The 24,626-nt window shown below is 35.9% G+C and overlaps 1 protein-coding gene across 1 annotated transcript in view; it reads left to right on the top strand.

Moving 5' to 3' along the window:
• Window positions 1-19,038, top strand: part of LOC130622433 (tectonic-3-like) — a 78,711-nt gene extending 59,673 nt beyond the window's left edge. Inside the window, exons 8-13 of the mRNA XM_057437898.1 lie at window positions 7,072-7,203; window positions 7,621-7,736; window positions 7,864-8,001; window positions 8,483-8,645; window positions 8,719-8,817; window positions 18,761-19,038. Of these exons, the coding sequence (XP_057293881.1) occupies window positions 7,072-7,203; window positions 7,621-7,736; window positions 7,864-8,001; window positions 8,483-8,645; window positions 8,719-8,817; window positions 18,761-18,970 (858 nt within the window). The 3' untranslated portion in view covers window positions 18,971-19,038. The remainder of the gene's footprint in view (window positions 1-7,071; window positions 7,204-7,620; window positions 7,737-7,863; window positions 8,002-8,482; window positions 8,646-8,718; window positions 8,818-18,760) is intronic.
• Window positions 19,039-24,626: the final 5,588 nt, after the last annotated feature.

Below are 24,626 nucleotides of genomic sequence, written 5' to 3'. Positions count from 1 at the left end.
AGTCGATTGGTCAGAAATAACATGATCAATCATGGCAACATCCTTTCTTGTTTACTTGTTGTGACATGGTATACCTTTTAAGAATGTCCAGATAGAGATGGCTTTTGACAATACATTTAAATCTACATTTAAATTGCCTGCAATGATAATTGAACCTTCATGTGCCATAACGACAACAAGTTATTAAATTTTCCCACCAATGTTATCAACAGGTTTACTACTAAGTTGTTATACTGTACCCAAAAGGATCTTTTTTCTTTTACCAAAATGTCAATTCACTGGTGCTCCATTGTTTTTTCCAATTCGTTAATGTATTTTCGACGTCTTAATGTAAGAAAACAACACTGCCACTTTTGCGTCAATCACTATTTCTGTAACCAAACTAATAGCCTGGATCGTTATTGAATTTCAGGAAAGTTTTAAAACGTAATGACGTCAAACTGGTGACTTTTCAACATTGCTTTAAATTAGGGGTTGATGTTAAATGTGGTACAGAAAAGTTGTTGTGAAAGAATCTTTTTGAACAACTGACATACTTGTGTTATGAGCATTAAAGCATAGCAATACAGAAAAGTACATTTAAGCGGGTACAAGGTATACATTTTTGTACCCCAAACAGTTGTTGTGGCGAATCTACAAACAATTCCAATGAACACGTGTTTAGACTGCGTACATTGAAATTTCTTACTGTGTTTTCACACCGTTTTTTTGCAAACCTAACAAGGTTTATGGACAGGTCTCGGATTACTTTTAATATCACCAAGGAGTAAAAGTTGAACAGTGACAGTGTGATTTGCGTATTATAGGATTGGCGAAGATCTTTGTTGTTAACTGTTTTGTGTAAAAGTTAATTTTAGAGTATATTCTTGTAAAATTTTTGTGCTGCATTCAAAAAATATGTCATCAGAAACAAGAGTGAGAAAAGTTTAAATTTGATTAAACTTCTGAGTATATTTAACAGTTTGTTGTTGTCGTTGATAACTAAAACTTAAAAATATGTTTTAATTAACATAATTACCGGATCAATTTTTTCCCTGTTGCTTAACTCATCCTTACAATGCACCTGCTTTCTGTTATGTCATAAGACCTGTTTTAGAAATTTTGCATTGTAAACAAAGTTACGGCTACTAAGATTTTATATATATTATTAGGAATTTTTTTGCCATGGCAGTCTTAATAAATTCCGAAGAAATTCATCAATTAAATGGAAAGAGTTGCTATTTCGGTTTTTTTGTTTAAAGTAATATAATAATTTCTTCTTTTTGATATTATAAAAAAAGTCTAGAAAGAGTAAAAAAACGTTAATGGCTGAACGCTAAACGCTAATGCTGTCCAGGGATTTAACCAGTTGGTAACAGCGGCTACGAAAACAGCAAGAGAATCAAGCACCCTTATAGATTTGATTTATACAAACAATCACTCGCTAATTCGTTCTACAAAAGTTATACCCTTGAGTATCGGCGATCACGATTGCGTCGCTTGCGTTCGAAGACACACTGGTCAAAAACTTCCACCAAAAGTAACTACTTGTCGTAATTATACCAACTACAACCACAATGATTTTTAAAAGAATTAAATAAACAAAATGGCAGTCTAATAGTTATTTTTCTGCTTCCCGTAATTCCACTTTTTAGCTCCCTCCCCTTCTAATAAGCCCCCCTCCAGCGACTCAAAAAGTTATTTAGCCCCTCCCTTTATTTAGCCCCCCCCCCCCCCCCCCCTTCAAAAAAAAGTAAAAATTTTAAAATAAAATAAAAAAGTAAAAGTAGGAAAAGAAATTCGATATTATTCGTTGATTTAATGTCATATACAACGATATCCATATGCTGCAGCTTTAATTTTTTCTCCCAAGTTTTGTTTGCAAAATATCTATGGTTCTTTTTGATGGTGAAACAGAAAAAATTAACATTATGTTTTACTTTGAAAAATAGATATTGTGTTTAAAATTTTATTATTTATTTAGCCCCCTCCCTTTATTTAGCCCCCCCTTCTATTAAGCCCCCCTCTCCCTTCTATTAAGCCCCCGTCTAAAACCTTCAGAATTTAATAAGCCCCCCGGGGGCTTAAAAGAGGGATTACGGTAATCCACTATTGTTGCATAAATATTTTTATACACATATAAAAATAAGTTATTTTATGACAGCATTGATAAAGTTTGTTCTCATTAATCATGTGGCATGTGATAAACTTTATGTGTATCAAGATTTATAAGGATATCTTTTAACACCTGAATATTTAAGTCGCCGTTATATACTGATTTTTAATTTTTTCGACCAAATTTAACTAAACACCCTCGTTGCACAACCAGAGTAAAAAAATTCCTTACTTATTTTTCTCTTAAATACCTTTGACACAACTAATGGGCACTTATTGGTCTATAGTCAGCTAAATTAGAATGATGCGTTATTTTAGTGGTCGGACAAACGCAGCTGATTTTTCATAACTTTGAAAAGGTAGAACTTTCAATGCAGCAGTTAATACTATGTGTTAACAATGAGGCAATATAATCAGCAACGTATTTTTTATACTTTTCGTGTGATTGTTTTCAAATCCCATGGAGCAGTGAAGTCGTAACGATGTAATTGCATTAAAAACATTTTCGAAAGATGTATGCTTTAATCGAAAAGAGTCAGGTTATTAGTAAAACTGTAAAACTATTTATCTGAGCTGTTGTTGTCCGTGAAATTAGCGAGTGATTGTTTGTATAAATCAAATCTATAAGGGTGCTTGATTCTCTTGCTGTTTACAAAAGTTATACCCTTGAGTATCGGCGATCACGATTGCGTCGCTTGCGTTCGAAGACACACTGGTCAAAAACTTCCACCAAAAGTAACTACTTGTCGTAATTATACCAACTACAACCACAATGATTTTTAAAAGAATTAAATAAACAAAATTGGAAGCATTTGTACACATTGACTGATGTAATTAGTGCGTGGAGTTATTTTAAAAAATATTTTGTTTACCGTAATCGATAAACACGCGCCGCTCATACAAAAGAGAGTGAAGGGAGGCAAGTGCCCGTGGTTAGGTACGGAGGTTAGGAGACTTATTTCTCGGAGAGATACTGTCTTGAGGAAGGCACGAAAATCAGGCAACAGTGCTAATTGGCGTCTTTATAAAAACCTAAAGAACCGATGCAATAACATGATAAAAATGCAAAGAACAGTTTTCACAAAAACCTCCTTATCGAGAACAAGAATAACCCAAGAAAATTTTGGAAAATTATTAAAAGCATTTTTCCAACAAAAGGGAAGTCGGTAAACAATGGCACATGTACATCGGCTGCAGAAAACTTAACAACAGCTGGTAGTTTTTGTTCATATTTTTCCACATGTGCAAATAAACTTAAATCTGTTGCACTGCTAATGAAGGAATTTATATGGGGTAAGCCAAGTGAAGTGAATGAAAACACGAATTCTGTTTTTGCGTTCACTTACGTTTCAAATGTATTTGTTGAAAGTCAGCTGCAGAAGTTGCAGCGCAAGAAAGCTACAGGTTATGACCAAATACCATCAGGACTTTTGAAAGACGGAGCCACAGCGTTATCAAGTCCCTTATCGTTCATCATCAACTTGTCACTAAAAACAGCCACCATACCAACTGAATGGAAGTTGGCGAAAGTCATCCCACTCCACAAGGGTGGGAAAATGGACGAAATGTCAAACTATCGACCGATCTCCATCCTACCGGCCATATCTAAAATAATTGAGAGAGCTGTTTATGTTCAACTTGTGAACTATCTTGAAAAAAAGGAAATTTTAACACCCAACCAATACGGATACAGGAAAAAATGACCTACCGAATTAGCCACACTCTATCTGACAGAGGAAATCAGGAAGGAGATGGACAAAGGGAATTTAACAGGTGCGCTTTACGTTGACCTGTCGAAGGCTTTCGATACTTTAAGCCACTCCATTCTCCTGTCAAAACTAAGAAGATATGGAGTCAAAGGTTTGTCACTAAACTGGTTCGCAGACTACTTGTTTAACCGCGCCCAGATTTGTGAAGTAAATGGTCAATGCCTAAGCCCAACCCATTGTTTGTGGTGTACCAAAGGGGTCCATTCTTGGACCCTGTCTCTTTTATTTACTTCAATGATTTCGAAAATTGTTTAAAGCATTCTAGAGTACTAAACTTTGCGGACGATACCGTGTTATACATTGGACGAAAAACAAGCCAGCAACTTGAGATCGCCTGCAACGCTGAATTGAAAAACGTAGACAGGTACTTCATTGAAAACGAACTTTTATTAAATCTGAAGGCTGGCGAATCGATGATATTCGGAACTCGCAAAAATTTGAATAAAAACGGATCAACCTTAAACTTGGAAATCAACGGAAAGCTAATTAACGCAACCACCTAATATCGTTATCTTGGGACTTTTCTCGACCAGACTTTGTCAATGAACCATCACTTTTTAGTCTTTACAAGAAAATGTCTGCCAAGCTTCGTTTACTACTCTCATTGAAATCCAACTTAACGAACAATGCCATCACTAAAATCTACGTCGAAATGCTGCTGCCAACGCTTCTTTACTGCTGTACTACAAAATCTTACCAACGGCCAGCAAAATAAGCTTCAATCGCTTGATAGAAGAATTGCGAAGGTGACAGAAACGCCAAGTACCGATTATGAATGAGATAAAAAAACATGCTGTCATGCTCGTCAGAAAGTGCTTGGAAAAAGCAGTGTGTAGCAATTTTGAAGATTTCTTCGAGATAAGATCGCACAGTAGAAACACCCGAAACAACAATTACTTACTAACAATACCTAGAGTGAGACTTGAAGTAAAAAGATCTGGTTCAAAGATTTATAATGACTTGCCAATCGAAATTCGAAGATCGGATACTTTACCAAGTTTCGTAAGAAACACTAAAAGCTATTTTAACCTGTAATAATAATGGCTTATTAACCGTTTAGCCGGTCTATACGGGAAAATATAGACCGAGGTCATGACGTCATGGACCGAACGCAGTGAGGTCCATGCGAGTGACAGAGGTCTATATTTTCCCGTATAGACAGGCTAATAAGGTTAATAAGTCATTTATTACCCCACTGATTATTTCATAACCATTAATGAAAAAAAGGTTTTAGAGTCCAGGGGTCTTTAACAAAAACAAGGCTTAGGTGGAAACCATGTAACTTTCTTTATATTTCGAACGTACACAGACATTCGATCCACAACTTTTAAACATAGAATATTTTCAAAACAGTTTTAAAATTCAATTCTTTGTCGTTTCGCTGGTGGAGTGTTCGTATTAAAATTAAATGTACAATTGTTAAAATTTCCTCCGGAAAAAAATGAAGAGAGGGTTGAAGACTGCGTGGAACTGGAAGTATTAAGAGCTGTCGATTGGTTATGTACGTCAAGTTGGTTATTATTTGAGCTCAAGATGTTTGACATTTTGTAACGGTGAGTGGTACTAGCTGATTTGTAATTTCTTAACGAATCAATATTTTTGTGACCACTGTGTTGGGCTACATAAACTTCGGGGACATTTGCATCCGTAAAAGGTGTTTGCTGCAAACGTATTACAATATTTTGTAGCTTTTGACTGTTGTCCTGCTATGAATTCGTCTATTTCATTTAAATCGTCAAATAAACTATCGTCTACCAGACGAAAACAAGGAGTAATTGACATTTTTCTACCACTTTAAATTAACTTTCTTGTTTTGTTTTTGTTTTGATGTCGGTTAATACGGCGTCATATAGACTGGTCACGTGAAAAAAAAAACCAATCAAATTTTCCGAGAACGTTCGAATAAACGTAAACATACGAAAATACTCAACAGTGGGGTAATAAATTATTTTATGCCTTATTGTAAAGCTAGTATTTTTAACTCATGTTTTTTACTGTTATTTTCTTTAAAGTCGCGGAAAAATGAATGTCTAATATGTTAAATTTTCTGACTTTACAGCGCGACGTCAATAATACTACTTTAACGTCAATATCTTATATTAAATTAATGAAGCCATTACAATGCACCTAAAAACTTTGAGGTCAAATAACTTGGAAACGAGGTGGTGACGTCAATGATTTTTCACCGCGCGGGTAACTAGGGACCACCTAGCACCAATTTGGGTCATTTTCCCAAACCTGAGTCTCCGAATCCGTTTCGGAATGCACGGGTTTATGACGTCATCAAAGAACATTTAAATCCCAATATCTCTGCAACCGTTTGTACACGATCCTATACATTTTCTTGATCAGCGTTTCAAGATCTATACGATAAAGGCAATGGGTTTATGAATTTCAAAAGAAAAATTTTTGTTACTTTTATTAGGTACTTTGCTGACGTCAGCAAAAATTTTAAACCTTTATTCTTCTTAACCGTTCGTCAATAGCACATGATAATATAAATTTTTGTCATTAGCGTTTCAATCTCTGCACATTACAGAAAACGGATAAACTTAATTTTACCAATTTTTTTTGTATATGCACTGCTGACGTCAGCAAATATCTAAAACAACCTATTTTCCCATTGTCCTTCAGCCTAAGTGGATTTCTCCACGGGCCTTATCGACTAGTATAATAATAATATTTTATAATTTTATTTTTCACAGGACATATATTAAGAGCAGTTTTTTAAAAACTGAATTATATCAATCCTGTATAAACATTCATAATAATAATAATAATAACATAATTGCTCAGATATTTAAAAATAGTTCCATTCTTCAAAAAGCAAGTGTCCTCTCCATCTTTCTAGAAACTTTAGGCTTATTACAAAATGCATTGTAACAAGAAATTTTGATTTTTTGTTTACCAAGCAGCAGCTAATAATATACAGACCCTTTTAAAGAGAGTTCACCAGAATACATTCTTTCTATAAAAAGTACCAGGCTCGAATTAAGGTATTATCGACTCATAACTTGAAAAATGTTTTAAAGAAGTTTGAAATTAAATTTTTAAGCATTTTTAAGCTGGACTAGAATTGCTTTAATGTTTAGACACCTTCCAGATGAACCCAAAAAGTATGTTTCTACTGTTTTATGCTTATTTACTTGTTTTAGGGAGACCATAATGATTGGTGTCCTGCATCACCGGAAACTGCTTTTCGTTTTAGGTGCAGTATAAAGTGAATTTCACCATTAACACAACTGTGGAAGTCTCCGAGGTTGAGATTTCTTTTGTTCTGGGAAGTATTTCTGACAACACCAAGTTTTTTCAGCAAACTCACACAATGCTATTTGAAGAGGTATAAAAAACAACCAATATTGTTATCACAAAGTTGCAAACTTGTTTTCCCTAGTTCCTTAGTATAGCTTTAATCAAGTTTTTTTTCTTTCTGTACGTCACTTGGCTTTTGCAAAGAACTCCTGTTTGGCATGCTTAGGTAATTTTTAGAAAAAGTATGAATTTAAAGGTGTGGTAGAAGTTACTTCATTGCTAGTATATGGCAGTAATGTTTCAAAACAAGGAGAATAACTGCAGAGTAGAAAAGTGCATTCTTTAAAATATTCATCTTCTGTTCTTTAAAATACACAACACGTGTTTCAAAAAAAGATACCACAAAAATCACATTTAAAGTACCATCCTTCAAGTTAATTTCATTGTGAGCACATTTACTGCTCATGTTCAAACATTCTGTTTCATTTATTTGTTAACACTTTAGAAACCTGTTGGTGACATTACCAATACTACGGTTATTGCGCGTAGTGGCAATCCTGGTTATGTTTTAGGTCTTCCTGTAGTATCAGGAAAGGTCTTTGTTGATTTTGCAACTCAATCGTAAGTACTTATGCAAAGTTGCTTATAAATAAAGAGTTGCATTTTTCTTTCTTTGTTGGGAGCTAATATTTAAGTATATCGAACAATATTTTAAACTCTATGGTAGCATTTTCGTTTTTGTTTATAGAAATTTTATTGCGGTGAACCAGGAAAGATCTTCCTGGTTTTCTACGATCACTTCATCAAGTCAAGGTTTATGCTCTACCACAGCACTTCGACTCCCCATATCGTTTGGTACAGACTTCAGAAGTGGGTGCTTTATGATGTGAGAAACTTCGACATAAAAAATAAACTTAATATTTAAAAAGAACTTATTGCAGAATATATCTTTAAAAGTAAAATTTTCCTTGGAAATTTACTTTCAAAGATAAGTAGTATTGTTGCCTAAAATTAATTTTAAATTGCACATGATAATTTGTGCTTTAATACAATATTCTCATCGTGTTATCAATGTGTCTTTTTTAAACAAATCGTCGGCTTGTACTTCAATTATTTAGTCCCAAAATATTACCTGACTTTATATAATCTGTGTGAAAAAAAATTTCTTCCAAAAGCATCCTAGTATTTAAAATATTTTCACTTTAACACGATTTTTATAAACATATTCTTCAACTTGATGGTAAATCAGAATCGGCTATCTTAGGCTTAAGACTAATAATCTGCAAAAAGTGGTTTTCCCTAATCCTATTTTTTGTCCTGCGTCATCAGCAAATTAAACAGAACAGCTAACCAACTTCATACCATAGTGTAAAAGATGCAATGACTTTGACTGAATGTGAACAGCTACAGAAAGATATATATAGTGTGCTGCTAAGAGATCTTCCTTCACATATTGCTTCATTTGGTAATTCAACTGGCACTGCTATTGATCAATGGGTGGCGGTTATTAACAATCAGCCGACAGCTGTGGTAAGAAAAATGGTTTTTGAGCATGGAGAATTTCTTAACACTTTCTAACACATTTTTTTGTCATTTTATTAAGGTCTCAGTTTCGAACAGTCAATGTGGCAACATGGTGACTGGGGTACTGTTTGAATTTTTGTTTGCTAAGACTGGTTACTCTGCAAACCCTCAGTACAAGGTGTGTAGTGTTATACCTTTACGTAGAAACATTTTGGTGAAAATTAAATCTCCTCCCTCTCACAGGATTTAATTTTACTAATCTGATATAAGCGATATTAGTTTATGCATAAAAACAACAGCAAATTCTACCTTCCTGTCCTCTGTTGATTAAGCTGGACGTTAAACAAGAAACACCATGTGGTTTTAACACCTAACCCTTCAGTTTATTATTTTTTTTCAAATATAAATAAAATCCGACCAGAATATTATATTGCTCTAAAAAATTCAGATAATTTAATATTCTATCTGAATATCCTTATTTGAAGAGCATAGAACCATTATAAAATTCTGGATGATGTCATAATTATTATAATTTATGAAATTCGGGAAAGGTGTATTGTACTATTTCTAAATGTTTAAAAAGAGCAATAGCAAAAAAAATCCTAGTAAAATACTGTTTTCGTTCATTTTTTCTCTACAGAAAACAATTTAAAGGGCAGTTGTCTGCTAATTAGAAAGAAACAAGAAGCCCGATGGCTTGAAGATTCCCGCTATCAGCAAAAATAATAAGTATGGGATTAAAATATGTCATATAGTGTGAGATTATCCTCATAGAGCAATAACGCAATGCATGTTATCTGCACCAATGTTTAACAAGGTTAAAAACAAAGAAAAAACAAAGTAAGCCCAGTGTAAATATCTTTTGTTTTGAGGACGAAACAAAGTATATAAGAACATAAGTTTCAAAATTTAAGAACATGTTCAGATTATTTTAAGGCTTTGTGAAGCTTGACTACAATTTTATTAAATAAAAATATAAAAAAAATATAAAAAAATCCAAGTGCTACACTTTGTAGCACTTATCATCAAATTAGGGGAATACCATAAATTACGGAATAACCGCCCCCTGCTGAATAAGCACTACTACATAATTAACCGCCCTGCCAATTAAGCGCCCCTTTTAATGGAAAAATAAAACCTTTAATTGATGTCTTTGAAATTGATCTAGAAAATTGTGGACATTTTTTGATATATACAAATTCTTTTATGTAACACTGAACTTCTGAATGTTTAAGTATTTAGGCGTTACTCTAACTCTCGCTCAATTTGAAAATGCCGTCAGTGGATGTTTTGATAAGGGCTAATCTAAAAAAGAAAAAACATTCAAAAAAATTAGGAACAATAATACAATTGGATACTTGTCCATACACAACATATTTATCCCTCGTTTATCCCTCCATCCAATTTTAAAACCAGGACAGAAAACGTATATACGAGACAGGTGAAGTATATATACATGATTTTATTCACAGTGTTCACAACACATGTAAGAAAGACTAATACAAAAATTATTATTAATTGTGAAAATATTTGATTATGCTTCTTTAAAAATTTGTACAACATCGGTGAAACACAATTTCAGTGTAATATCACCGAAAAAACCTATTTTCTTCCAAGTTTAAACCTGCTTTAATTTTACCAGGATCAGGGTTTTTTATAACTTACTTTTTATGCTTTTTTAGCGTTGTACACTTATAATTTTGTTATTATATATAGTCTATGAAGGTGTTCAAACATCAGCCTTTCTAATTTCATTTATTTCTTGTTGGCAAAAAACTCCTGACATGAACTACCTTTTGGCTGCTCTAAGTTGGAAAACTCGGTTTCATGTGGGCAATTTATATTTTGTTTGTGATAGTATGCTCCCATACACAAATTGCAGTTACATTTAAAGAGAAATTTATAAGAAAATGAGAACAAAACTTATATATGTAAATTAAGTTACATCCAACTGCAATACAAACCATTTCGGTGAATACATGCCAACGTAAATAGAGAATTGTTGTTAACACCTGGGCATTCGCCTCGGCCAATTGCAGTGTCAGCGACGTTGTAAATTATAAAGGCTAAACGTATATAATGTGGTCTGGATTTTCAGCTTACGGAAAAACATATATATGTCCCAGTTATAATATAGATGTAAAAAACTATTAAAACATAGTATATATATAAGTGAGCAATGCGCAAATCTTGGAAATAACGTTTAAAAAAATAGTCTATGGCTTATCGCCTGCAATTTTTAGCCTGTCAATTTGTGTTTGGGGTATGGAAATATAAACACCATTATGTCACAATGAAACATGTCTAACTAGCTAGCTACTATATAATGTGGTTAACTGTAGCAGGGAAAAGTGATTTTACAAAATTCAAGTATAATTTTATCCAATCGAAGCCTGAAAAAATATTTTGTAAATGCTTCTGCTTGTTGGTTAAGGAATTTACCAAGCAAGTTCAACAAAGTGCCCAAGCTTTCAGATATAAAATCTTAAAGTTACCGAAATAGTTAATTAAAACCCTTGTAAAACTAAAGAATAAATGGGTACCTACGTCCAATTGGCTGATTATTAACCCAACTAAAAACTTGCTTTTCTGGTAGCTAGCTAGCTTTAACTATTCTAAAGCTAGCTAGCTTGGTGACTAAACAAAAGGCATGTGCAGATCAGCTAAAAGACACCAGCTAGCTAATCAAACTACAATAATTCTTACCTTATATCAAGTATACTATAATATATACTACTCTGGAGTTCCTACCAGCAAGCCAACCCTAAAAGAAATTCCCCACAGGCACAGCTAAAGGACACGATGCGCACAACCAGAATTCAAAGTGCTTTTGGTCATAGTCCAAAGATTTGACCAAGGAATGTAGAATACTAGAAAATCGTAAAGATCAGATTATTTACAATCTGTACTCTTATTAGTTGTAAACAAAACGAAGTTTTCCTATTGGCTTTTCAGGTAATTAGGTAATTTGTTTAACCTTTTGCTAAGAAACTTAGGGACAAGAATCTTTTTTAGTATCGACCTCTTTAATTGAGTTTGGCATAATTAGGAAATTTGGGAAAGGTCTATTGTCCGCTAATTGCTTGTCTGGTTTTTAGAAAGACCTTTATCAGAATTTGGCCAGTGTAATGGAATTATGTCTGTTATTCAGAGGTGTCCGCCATTTGGAGTGTCCCTTAATTAAATAGACTACTGTAACATCCTTTGAAGTGATTTATCATACTTTATTGCAAAGACTACCTACAAAAAAACACAAAAATCTTTGATATTGGTTCAGAACTGGATCCAATATCAAGAAGCAAGAAAAAAACATATTTTGCATCATTAAAGGACGTAACAACAAGAAAACACAAAAACCATGAAACATACATAGATCCATGTGATAAAATTCCATGCGTACGGTGGCCCACAAATTTAACGGGAGAAATCTACCCACGGCACAAAAAACTCCACAGCCCAAGGTACGGAACAAAAAAATAAAATCCAAGATAAAAAAAAAATTATCCACACCTTAGCACAAAAAAAGTCGCGGCACAAAAAATAGTCGCCACCTAAAAAATAGTCACAACAAAAAAATACCACGGCACAAAACATGCTACGGCAAGGAACTCCGGAAGCACACTGCTAAGTAGGTTAAAGTTATATGGCTTATCTCAACGACGCAATCCCATATGTAATGGTATGTATCCAAAAGGGAAAAAACGTATTGAAAAAATTATAGATGGTCCAGGATCATACGGTGGTTACCGACCCATTTGGCACACATTGCCCATCAAAGTTTTTCAAGTACCTAGGAATATAGTACAATATTTGCTAAGAGATTCGGATCCTGTTGGCGTTAAAGCGAGGCAGGCTCAGAAACTTCGCAGAAGGCCTCATAGGACCTAACTATGTATGGCATATTGAAGGATATGATAAACTTAAACCTTGTGGATTTCCAATGCATGGATGTATTGATGGATTTAACCTTAATATTATGTGGTTATGCGTGACTAGATAAGAAAAATCACCAGATCGTATACCTTCCATGTGCCTAAATGCAGTGACAGAAATAGATGGTTTTCCAATAGAGTTAATTACTGACTTACTGAAAATGAAATTACGGCTGCTATCCAAGCTTTTTTTCATGACAACCCTAGCACTGGAAACACATGCTGTAGCTTGGCGTCCTGTTTCCGTATATTTTTTTTCGGAAAGATTTGGAGAACAAGATCAAAAGGTTCCTGGTAACGATAGGAATAAAAAGTTAAATTTAACGTGTAAACAGAGTATTTAGATTATGTTAGGGCTGAAACTAACATTACTATGTCAATAGATTGGAGAGAAGCATTATTAACTTTTGAAAAACTACTGAAAATTTCACTTAATGGACAAACAGGAAATGACGCAATATAACAAAACTTTTAAGTTACAAATATTATAAAAGAGGGAAACAAAAGGGAACTTATTGTAAATCCAAAATTCTTGTTTACTTGCTTGACGAGGATAATGTTTAGATGCTTTTTAAACTTTTTAAAAAATACTTCTGAAAACACCATTATAATGTATATAAAATATAACTAAAATTTAACGCAAGACAGCTTTATATAATACTACCTATCACGCCTCCTCTAAAATCATCTAAAGTCGTCTTTTTTAAAAAAAACAACCTCTAAGGTCCTATCATTAGGAATTTACTTGTTTTGTTTAGAAAAGTAGAAATAATGCCTATACAAAAGTAAATTTCAGGACTCGTGGATCAATGTGGAGAAATTCACAATGTGAAGAAGGATGAAACAAATGTTTTTTGTAAAGTTCGTTACAAGTCGTTTAGTATTGCAAACAGAATTAAGAATATAAGGCAAGAAACGTACAGAAAGATGTCCATCTGGTAGCAATATGTTTTGCTAAAAAGCCTTCTGAAGTAAGTAAACAGAACAGAGAATAGTTCAAAAGCAAACTAATAATATTGATATAGTATCAAGAGATCAGGCATTAAATGCAGAGATTCGTCATTTAAAGATTTAAAATGCCAATATTCATACTGCTCATCAGAATCAAAAAGTAAGCTGTTCTGTTCGGTATATGAGAAAAGTGAGACCCGATACTCTGTGATACCCGAGACCCGTTACCCTGATACTAATACCCGAGACCCGATTTCCTGATATTTATTATTATTATTATTATTATTATTATTATTATTATTATTATTATTATTATTATTATTATTATTATTATTATTATTATTATTATTTTAATATAAACGATAATAAAAACACATTTTGATATGTATATTTCTTCGTTATACGGAAATATTTGTTGCACGTAATATGCGAATATGATGTTGACTCAACAATGGTTTTATATCACCAGGAACTACAATAAAACTAGCATCAAAAAAATTATTTTTGTCTGCTCAAACACGAATGATTATAGCCTTTTTTAAATTCATTAGTGAATTTCTTCGCCTTTCTTGACTTTAAAAAGAACTTGAAAATAGGTCTAAGCGCAGTTGGAAAGATGAACTTTTGTAGTGCAGTGATACGTAATGCTCGAAGCTGTCTTTATGGAAGCACAACATCATTCTTCTGGATGATGTACAAGTTAAAAAATGTTGTTTTCTGCAAAAAGTTGATAAGTTGAGTTATTTTTGTAGTTTCTCTATTAAGGTCATAAAGTGTTGTTGATTTTGCTGCTGTGCTTGCAACTGAGCCATGACGAGTTGATTATTTTGTTGCTGTATAGCTTGTTGTTGTACTAGCTTTTTCATTTGATCTTTTTGTTGAGTGAAAATATTTACCAGCATTTGTTGTTGTTGTCCGTCTGACAATCTTCTCAGGCGTTCTTTTTCCCATTCGCCTCAGCTATAGCTCTTCCTTCTTGATTTCTAAATCTGTCTGGGCTTTTGCTTGAAGATAGGCTATTTTTTCACTTCTACTTCTACGAGCCCTCCTGTTGGGTTTATTTTCATCTTCCTTTAAATCTTTTGATCTTTGTTTTGTTTCGGCGTATGTTTCTAAACATCGTTTTCTCGTTTCTTCTGTTTTGCTTCTCTCAGCACTCTGAGCATCTTTAGATGCTTCACTTTCATTCTCTTGCTGTATCACAGCTTCTTTCTTTTTACTAATAATTTCTTCTAATCCAATTTCATTTTCTGTCAACTCTGGAGGGGAAATGCCAGATACTTTCTCTTCGTCTGCAATTTTTCTGGTAAAAATTTTTTTTTAGGTGATTGAATCGTTCTCTTATCGATCTCTGATTAATTCTGAACTATGATTGGTCAGAAGAATTGAGTAGATCGGTAATTTCATTTCAAGCTTGTCCCCTTCTAACTGTCGAAGGTTTTTATTGATATGGTTCAACTGTTAAAATCTCCCTGATTAACAAAATGTCGTGCGACTCAGTCCAATCCATCGATGCCCAGCATGTTAAATATTTTAGTGAATAAGAACTTTATTAGAGCTATCTACAAAAAAATTTTTGTAGTGAAACTTACTGTCTCTTCTTCGAAGCTGTGGTTTTTGTTGACATGTTCTCTGTTTGTTCTGCCATCTAAAAATATTCATAATTTTTAAGTGAATTTATGATTGGGTGTAGAAACAGCCATATCTTTATACACTGGCACTTTGTATTACATTTATCAAACGAATTAATCCTTAAAACCAGTCGAAGTATACTCACGTTTTATTGGCTACGGCTACTGACTTGCCTTTACGTCGAAGGATTTTGACTACGCTTAAACTATGGAGTTTCCCTTTTATTACGCATGCGCAGATACAACTTTTAAGAATAGCGCCGTCCTAAAAATCTTCCCCGTCCATTTCGCAAGGTCCCTATTAATGAAGCTATTAAAGTGCACTTAAAACTTTGAGGCCAACTAAATTGGTAACGAGGTGGTGACGTCAGTCATTTTTTCACCGTGTGGGTAACTAAGTACAGCCTGGGACCAATTTGGGTAAGTTTTCCAAACCTGGATGCCCTAAACCCTAATATCTCTGCAACTTTAAGATACATGATCCTATTCATTTTCTTGATCAGCGTTTCAAGATCTATACGATGAAGGCAACGGGTAAAAAATTTTTTAAAAAAAATATTTTCGTATTTTAGATAAATAAATTTCCGAGAAAATATTTTTGTATATTAACAGGTCCTTGCAGATGTCATCAAATTTCAAGTGATGGTTCTCTTTTTCATTGTTCCCCTGCCTAGGTGGATTTTTCCACGGGCCAAATCGACTAGTCTTATAATAAAATTTCTAAAAAAAGGTCAAATGGACCTACATAGACAATGAAGTACAGTCATCTTATTGAAATTCTAAGTTTTTAGGTAAAGCATCAGCTTATGATGATTATTTAAGTTCTTTGGATCGTAGCAAAGTCCATAAACTCAAAATCAGAAAATTAACGATTAATGCTCAGTGCTGTCGAAGTTTTTTTCATTGATGGTAGTCATTTATGACAGATTTCGTTTTGATTTTGTTTTTGATTTCAAGTGATGCTACATACAAACTCCTCAAAATAGTTGTTCTAGTTGATGATAAATTTTATTTAAATTTCGTGAATGACATGTCTATTATGGCACAGAGATTTTTTTTTTTTATAGTGATATAAGATCTTAGTTCTATCCTTCATGTTAGCAATACGTCCCTCGTCAAAAGCTTTTTTATTATTCTTAAAGTAATACTTTCTAAAGGTATTTGTTCTTGACCTCAGCAATTGATAGGCTTTTAAAATCTAAGAAGTAAGAAAAAAAGTTGTGCAGTTGATCCTCTAAAATCCTCTATTTTTTATCAATTTTTTTTATTTTTGCGAAAAAAATCGTCTAACTTCAGTGCAAAATCTCTTTTAAAATCCCCTAAAATCCTCCTTTCTTGGAAAAAAATTGTGATCACCTTGCCTATTCCACGACGTTTTATCTAGTAAAGATAGTCTTTACTCTGTGTATAAAATAAAAGCTACCTGTATGAAAAAAATAGACAAAACTAATGCGAACAAGGTATATCTCTTTAATCTCAAATAGCCATTAACATCTTTCCTTCCTCCAACGCTTTTAAAATGTTATTTCTTGTGTGAACAGTGGGTATTGTAAAACTCGTAGTGCAAGTCGATGCTGTTGCTAGCTGGTCACTGTTGCCAGAAATAAATGTCTATTTTTTTAAAAATCCAAAAGCAGATATGCGATTGTAACATGTCACAAATAATAAAAACCTTTAAGATTTATTTGCCCTTTTCAAGATCTGCAATGCTGAATTTAAATTCTATCATTGCATCATATTCCTCAAGTCTGCCATTTGACCTAAGAATACAATCCTTTTTATGTCAAAAGAGATTTAAAATATCAAACGCTTTGAAAGATGTGTTACTGTAACAAAAATATATAGCAAATTTAGCATAGTAAGCAAGAACACTGTCAGAAATACTGTTGATGCCATTCTTGAAATCATTGATAACAACAATTTTTTTGCGTCTATATGTTTTATAACAGCTTGATAGCACACTGACTTCTTCCACAGTGGGTTCCGGTTGTTCATGTACAGTAGGCACACCTATTTTGTCGTTCTCACTTAATATCTCCAGTGGGTTTTAGTTGGAGGTGAACTGACGGTAGATGAGGAGACATGTTTTTTCTTTGCTGATAATTCATACAATTGTTATTTCCTGGTGAAACAGATTCCAGTTTTTGAAGAGAGATAACAATTTTCCAAACATGCTTATTCTTACTGTTATCCTCGTTATCACTGCTTTCATCATTTATCCCATCAAGACTGCCAATTTAATATCATTTTCAGTGCAGAAAAACAGGGTGATCCTCTTGTAGTCCTTGCCCAGCTCCTCTTTGTGTCGATACAATGTAAATGGCTCTGTGCTGTAAGGTTTCCATGACTCTGCCACATTCATAAGCGAGTTTATAGAAATTATAAAGTCGGGTAGTATCCTTTCCATTTGTTCTCTGCTTTAATTTGAGTTGCAACAGGACTGTAATCTTTGGAGACCCGTAAAGACAATCGTTTTCATCTAATAACTTTAATTCTTAATCTTTTATTTTCAACATACCAATAAATATAACGGCTCTTCTTGATTTTCTACTTTATGTCGGGTGGTACTTTTTTGAAAAAAAACACTACTTCCATTGGCTCCCTTTTTCACTTCGATACTTTTGAAATGAATTAATTATTTGCCTTGGTTCCTGTTCAGCATTTTCAACTAAAGCAATAAAATAATTTTTATACCAAATTTTTACTCAAGATTCTAATTTCCTGTTAGTTTTAAAAGAACTAAATTGAAATATTGAATCGAAAATGTAAAAATATACATATTCATTCAGCATTACTCTGCAATGTCATGACAATGGCATACTGTTAATACTTGCAATAAGTAGCTGCAAAACTTTGTTTTTTCAACTTTAGATTTGCCACAATTGACACAAAACATTTTTTTGTTTGTTTTTTTAAATAATTTATATACGTTGACTGCTAATTAGCAGTATAGAAGAGAAGGAAGCTCGAAATGTATTTCGTAACTAATATGGCGAAATAAGAAACATTCTTTAACCACATAACACGAATAACCCAACAACAAAAAAATCTCGTAGGCCCAGCCAAACTATTTTTAAAATTATATCCCAGGTGTTCTGCTATTTAATTATCAAAACAAACTTTACTGATCTTCTTATTTTGTACGTGGCTTATTTTTTGTGCCGTGACATTTTTTTGTGTGTGCAGTAGCATTGTTATTTTGCTGTGGGGTTTTTTGTGCCGTGGGATAGATTTGACACTTCTGGGCCACGGTATATACGGACCAACATGACACAAAAGTTACATTGACAATAAAATAATTAATTTTTATGTCAATATTTTACTGTCAGAATTTTTTGCAAATTGACAAAAACAATTTAAAATATTTTAATTACAGTGTTAGGTCATAGTTGTTCAATATGGTGGCTTTGTTTTCTTTTGAATTTTATATTTTTAGGTTTTTCCCGGCTACCGGAAATATGTATAACTGTTCCATAACTTCCCAAATCTTAACTTCCTAACTGCCCGATTTTGTAACTCGAGCATTTCCTAGACTTGTTTAATTTTTTTATTTTCTTTGTTTTTTCCCTTTCCTATATTTTTTAGACTTTTTCAGATTATTATTTAGATTGTTGGTTTTCAAGTAAAGTATGATGCTGATAGAATCTTGTTAAATCAATGCAACGGCTTGCTTTGTCAAACTACAACAACAAGGAAAGTGGAAATTACTCAAGCTGTTTCATTTATTGATGTTTCTTCAGCACCTCAAACAGAAATAAAAGAAAAACCAAAATTTAAATCGAAGGCGCCCAATGACTTCTTTTATCCATTTCTATGAAAGGTTATTGGAAAAACATTTTACTTTAAAGTTATTTTCTGTGATAAAATGTTTGAGTTAATCATGAATGACTGTTATCAGTTGCAGGTTATTAGTTCCTGTCCCAAAAATTTTCTGCGTCTCTAGTTCTTGCATTTTTGTCCACCTAATAGCATCTCTATAATAATACGGAGCTTCTACCTGTCTTTCTGTGACTTTTTGAAACGCGATATTTTTTACCACCCAAATGCACTAGTTTTTCGAGCTTTTTTGTTTTGTTTACATTCGTCTCGCAACCGTTAGAAACCACGTGATAAAAATAAGCAGTATGATTCGTTCAAATACGTACTTTCCAACGGGACTGCATTCGAAAGAAAGTTACCTAGGCGTAAAAACAAACAAACATAAAAAAATCCCGACAAAGTTCTCGACAAAATGCGAACTAAAAAAGCGGATAAAAAATTTCTTATTTACTCATAAAAATGCAGATATTAAGAGCAAGGGAAGTCAAAGTGAAGAAGTGGAGTGGATTAAAAAAAAGCATTGGAATAGGGTTACAATCGACACATACACAAAAAAAGAACGGGCCCTTTGTCATGAAAAAAGTGCACAGAGTGAAAACGTAAAGTATTTCAAACAAGCATATATGAAAAAGAAAGAAAAGTCCAAGAGAAGAATTAGAAGTAGTTCTACTTCTAAGTAGAAAAGTGAAGTTGGAAGGCACAATAAGTTATTTTGGAAGTGTAGAGTGGAGCTAGAAGTAGTAAAGTAAAGTTAGAAGTAGAAAATGCAGCTAGTGTAGGGGGTCCTTATGTACAGGATTTTCCAAAAATCACGGTCAAACTCTCATAATAAATATTATACCGAATTTCACTTGTGACGTCACCACTTTTCGTCACGCTCCATTGCACAAAATTGTGCTGATCATCAGCAAAAAATCAACGCATGCGCTGTAAGATGTGACAAATCATGCGCAAATGGAGTAGGGGAAATTCCCATACCCAACATTCGGCCGAACCTTCGACCATACATATAACCTACATGAAGATATGACAAAAAAACAACGTGGAGGAGGCCAAGAAGTGCCCAAAATCTAGACAATTTTTATCTATGGACAATTTTAGGATCAAGGATGACGGACAGCTGACAAAATGTTGCATCGGGTGCCTTGATGTTCAACAAGCTGCTGCCCTAGCAAAACGTCGGAAAAAATATGGTAATGGTATAGTGTGTCCCTGTTGTAAAAAGGTTAAATTTGACTTTGAGTATAGGATAATAGACAAAAAAAGGCTAAGATTTAGCACAAATTGTATCGAGTGCCTGATCAAGAACGCGAGCTAAGCCGATAAAATTATTTCGACCGGCTGTATCGTGGCATACCTTATTGAGTACTACTATATGTTTTGATTAGGGAAATTCCCTACTCAAAACTCGGCAACCCTCGGCACCACTTCAAAAAAAAATCCGTATATAATAAAGATGAGTTGGTTTAAGAATGCTATCAGCAAACTATATAGCACCGTGTCGGCACCAGTGGCAGCAACCCACGACGCTCTTGCCTATCGACTACAGAGTGTGCGGGATACCGTCCCATTCTATTACAACAGGGCAAAGGAACAAATTTCGGGAGGTACAATGCTTCACGACGAGATTGAACAGGGGGCAAGGGAGGACTACACGGAGGATATTCAAGGCCCCGGGGACGATATCCAGATGTTGGAGGATGGAAATAGGATCAAGACATGGCGTTTTAACAATCATCTAAATCAATCTCTAAAGGACGCAATTATCCAATAAATTACATCACACATGGACATGCGCGTTAAGGTTGTGTACAGCTTTGGCTGTCATATTTACAAGGCTGGGGGCGAGGTGTCAGATTATCACAAAACTAAGAGCTCCAGGTCGTTGTCAAGTATAGCGGAAATCGAAGCGTTCGTAGAAGAATGCGAAATGAAGCGCCTCGATCTGGAGGATCACGAGTTCTGGAATAAGGCTTATTTACGACCCACTAGAACCACCGAGACCCCCGGAGCATATGAGGGCAAAATTGTCTTCGATCACGTACAGATCAAGGTGATAAGAACACGTGAGCCTCTTTTGGGATGCGGCCCTCTCCCGGATTGACTGCGGGGCAAGAGGTGCATATACGCCATGGATGGCGAAGATGGTAGAACGGACAACAAGGCCAGCCCTCGCCCTAGCCGGACAGTACTACGAGAACCCCAAGCTCAAGCGTAAGGACGTGCGCCCCACAAGGCTGGTGGATTTGGAGGGCGTTGCCAAACAATTCAAGGTCAACATCAGGGTCTTTGAACCCAAGACAAACTCTGATAAAGCACCATGGCGACTATCGTCTATGGGCAAAGGCAGCACAAAGAGGGGTTAGACACTATCAATCTAGGTATGCCGGACGGACACTGTTTCTACATCAAGGACTTAGACGTGCTGGCCCAACAGAAATGGGAATGTGAGGTATGCAAACAACTGTTTACCAAAAGCAACCACCTCACACGGCATAAAAGGAACGAATGCGGGCGTGTCAGGACGATGATTATCTGCAAAGGGAGAAGGTCAAACGTATGCCGAGCAGGGCTAAGAAGGTCTTTTACGATTAGGAGTATAGCTATGATGTATCAAAATGGATAGAATGCATGTCAAAGCAAACCGGAAGGCATATCCATCATGCACTCTGTGGACATGGTGGTAAGCGTGTTATCCGTGATGGCAGAAAGGAGTGGAAAGTGGATGGCTTTGAGCCTGTCACAAAGACCGTTCACGAGTACAAAGGTTGTAAGTGGCACGGATGTCCCTGTCTGTCCGGAAGAACCGAGGCGGACAAGACTCATTACGCTGCAACCCCGTCTAAGGAAAGGATGATACGGGAAAAGGGCTATAGCCTCGTCACAGCTTGGGAATGTAAAAAACTACCCAAAATCAGGAGGTACTTTAGGAAGGAGTTCAGACCATATCCTCACTACCTGGTATTTGATTTCGAAGCCCTCCTATCACCTTTAAATTACCGGCAAACATCTGATCTAACATACCTTTCGAGGCATGTTCCTAGTGTTGGTATTGCCGATAGTTTGAATGGCCACCTGATTTCATCGAGCACGAGGACCCCAAGGTTTTGGTCAAGCAGTTTGTGGGGGAGCTGGAAAAGAGGCATGCCCTGATTGTGAAAGAGGTCGAGAGAATGTACCCGAAGCCCGACGACTTTGACATGCTCTCCAAAAAGAACCGGGAGTTGTGGGATGAGTGGTTAAATCAAGTAGCTGTAATAGGGTTTAATTCTGGCAAGTACGACATCAACCTGATCAAGCGGTATTTTGTCGAAGAGATCGCGCAAGGCGATAAGATCAAGGTGGCGAAAAAAGATAATGACTACATGTTCCTTACCACCTCGAGGTTTAAATTTCTAGATATCAAAAATTTCCTTGCTCCCGCTATGACGGTTGGTGCAAGTCGTTGGAATGTAAGCTCGAAAAGCTCGTGTTTCCCTATGAATGGTTGACGAGCCACGAGAAGTTGAACCATGCTGGACCTGTCGCGCATGAGGACTTTTATAGCTGTCTAAGTGGGAAAAACACACTATCTCACGAAGAGTACAAGACATTCCGCGGTGAGTTTAACAGGCGAGGCTGTGTCACCATGATGGACTGGTTGCGTGAGTACAACTTAGCCGATGTGGAACCGTTTATTGAAGCCGTGAACAAGACGAGGTTTATGCAGTATTACGATGATGAAATCGATATTTTGAAGGACGCGGTCAGTATTCCAGGCGTGTTGATGCGCTACGTATTGAACATGTCTCTACGGCTGAACCCAAAGCTAGAGCTATACGCTCCAGGAGATCCATGCAGGCATAGGTGTAAGGACTCTTGCTATATCAAGACTTGTAAGGCCTGCAAGAAGGTACGGAAACATGTGAAAAATGTACGAGGAATGAGGCCTACGACCTTTTGAGGACGGGGATGGTGGGTGGTCCCGCGATCGTATTCTGTGGATACCACGAACGAAACGTGACGGGTATCAGATCTCACGTGTACAGTGAACATCACAAGTGCAAGACCATTCTAGGGTATGATGCAAACATGCTTTACCCGAGCACGCTCTTACAGGTCTTTCATTGTGGGAAGGAACAGTTGATCAAGGTGGCCACACCGACATCGGCACATAACTTGGAGCTACTGGCACGGGGTGTGATGGATGGGTCATTGTTTGGCTTTGCCCAAGTTTATATTGAGGTGCCTGAAAATCTGCGCAAAAAGTTTAGTGAAATGGCTCCCCTGTTTGTGCTGAAAGAATCCTACTGTATACCCCTGTGCTAAAATGGTAACTTAACCATGGGCTAAAGGTTACTGCCTTTCACCAGTTCCTCAAGTCCGCCCGAGGTAGGCCCTTTGCCTGGTTCCCGGAGGAAATTGCCGATGCACGACGACAGGCTGATAAAGACCCCGACAAACGTATTGCGATGGATACGGCAAAGTTGAAAGGCAACTCGTTCTACGGCAAGATGATTGAAGATTTGGCAAGGCATGCAAATACTACATTTACGAGGGATGAAAAGTAGGTTGACGCTGCTCTGCGAAGCCCGTACCTTGAGGACCTTGAAGAGATTGGGGATGCGTATGAGGTAAGAAGGGGCCAGCACAAATGTACTATCGATAGAGCCTACCAGTGCGGTATCGCGGTATATCAACTCGCGAAGTTGCGCATGCTCGAATTTTACTACGATTTTCTGGACAAGTACGTGGATCGTCGGGACTTTGAGTATATTTACATGGACACCGACAGTGCGTATTTTGCCATTTTCGGAGAAGAGTTACGACATGTCATTCGCCCCGAACTACTTGACGAGTATGATGAGGCTGTAAAAAACTGCCTTGCCACTGATAAGTACTCGATTCGAACAGGAGGGTTATTTAAAGCGAAATTTATTGGGTTTCGGATGATTGCTTTAACAGCCAAATGCTACTTTGTTGAAGGTAAGGAGGGTACTAAATTCTCATGTAAGGGCAAAATGCTGTGACCTGGGGTAGATACCTGAGTGCGCTGAAGGGTGGTTTAGATATGGCCAAGAACGTAGGTTTTCGGGTACATGAGCAGGGCATGATCACGTACGAACAAAACAAGCTCGGGCTCTCGGCACGATGACGGGGTACATACCTCTCCGCTTGTGGTTTAAGGGAAAAAAATAATACTACCGTATGCCATGATGGGCTACATAGTTGTGCGATATCGACTACTAATAAAAAGGATGTCTGATATCGCACAAGTCTTTGACAATGCCTCTGCAGAATATAAACATGTGGAAACCCCGCCCAATAAGCGTCAAGTCCTGAAAGAGGCTCTACGTAAGGGCAAGGGGCAGCTTCTGCCCGAAAATGTACAGAGGGCTCCATTGACAAGGCCCCCGATGAGGCGGTAGAAAAGATCCATACCGAATACATACAACGCGAGCTTCGGGAAAAGGGGGAGAAAGCAGCTAGGGCATTGTCTACTCACGTGGTCAATCTGTATGCGAACATGATTGGCAACTTTGTGGATATCGACAGGATAACAAAGATGAGCAGTGCGTGTAGTATTATCATCAATCAACAGCAACCCGAGGCCGTAGAAAAAATTGTTGATGTACACAAAAAGCACCCGGGAAGGGTTGCTGCTGGCAAAAGAC

This window comes from Hydractinia symbiolongicarpus, chromosome 12 (genome assembly GCF_029227915.1).
Source record: "Hydractinia symbiolongicarpus strain clone_291-10 chromosome 12, HSymV2.1, whole genome shotgun sequence".
Lineage (NCBI taxonomy): Eukaryota > Metazoa > Cnidaria > Hydrozoa > Anthoathecata > Hydractiniidae > Hydractinia > Hydractinia symbiolongicarpus.
The sequence above is the reverse complement of the archived record's forward strand: the minus strand, read 5'-3'. Positions and strand labels throughout refer to the sequence as shown.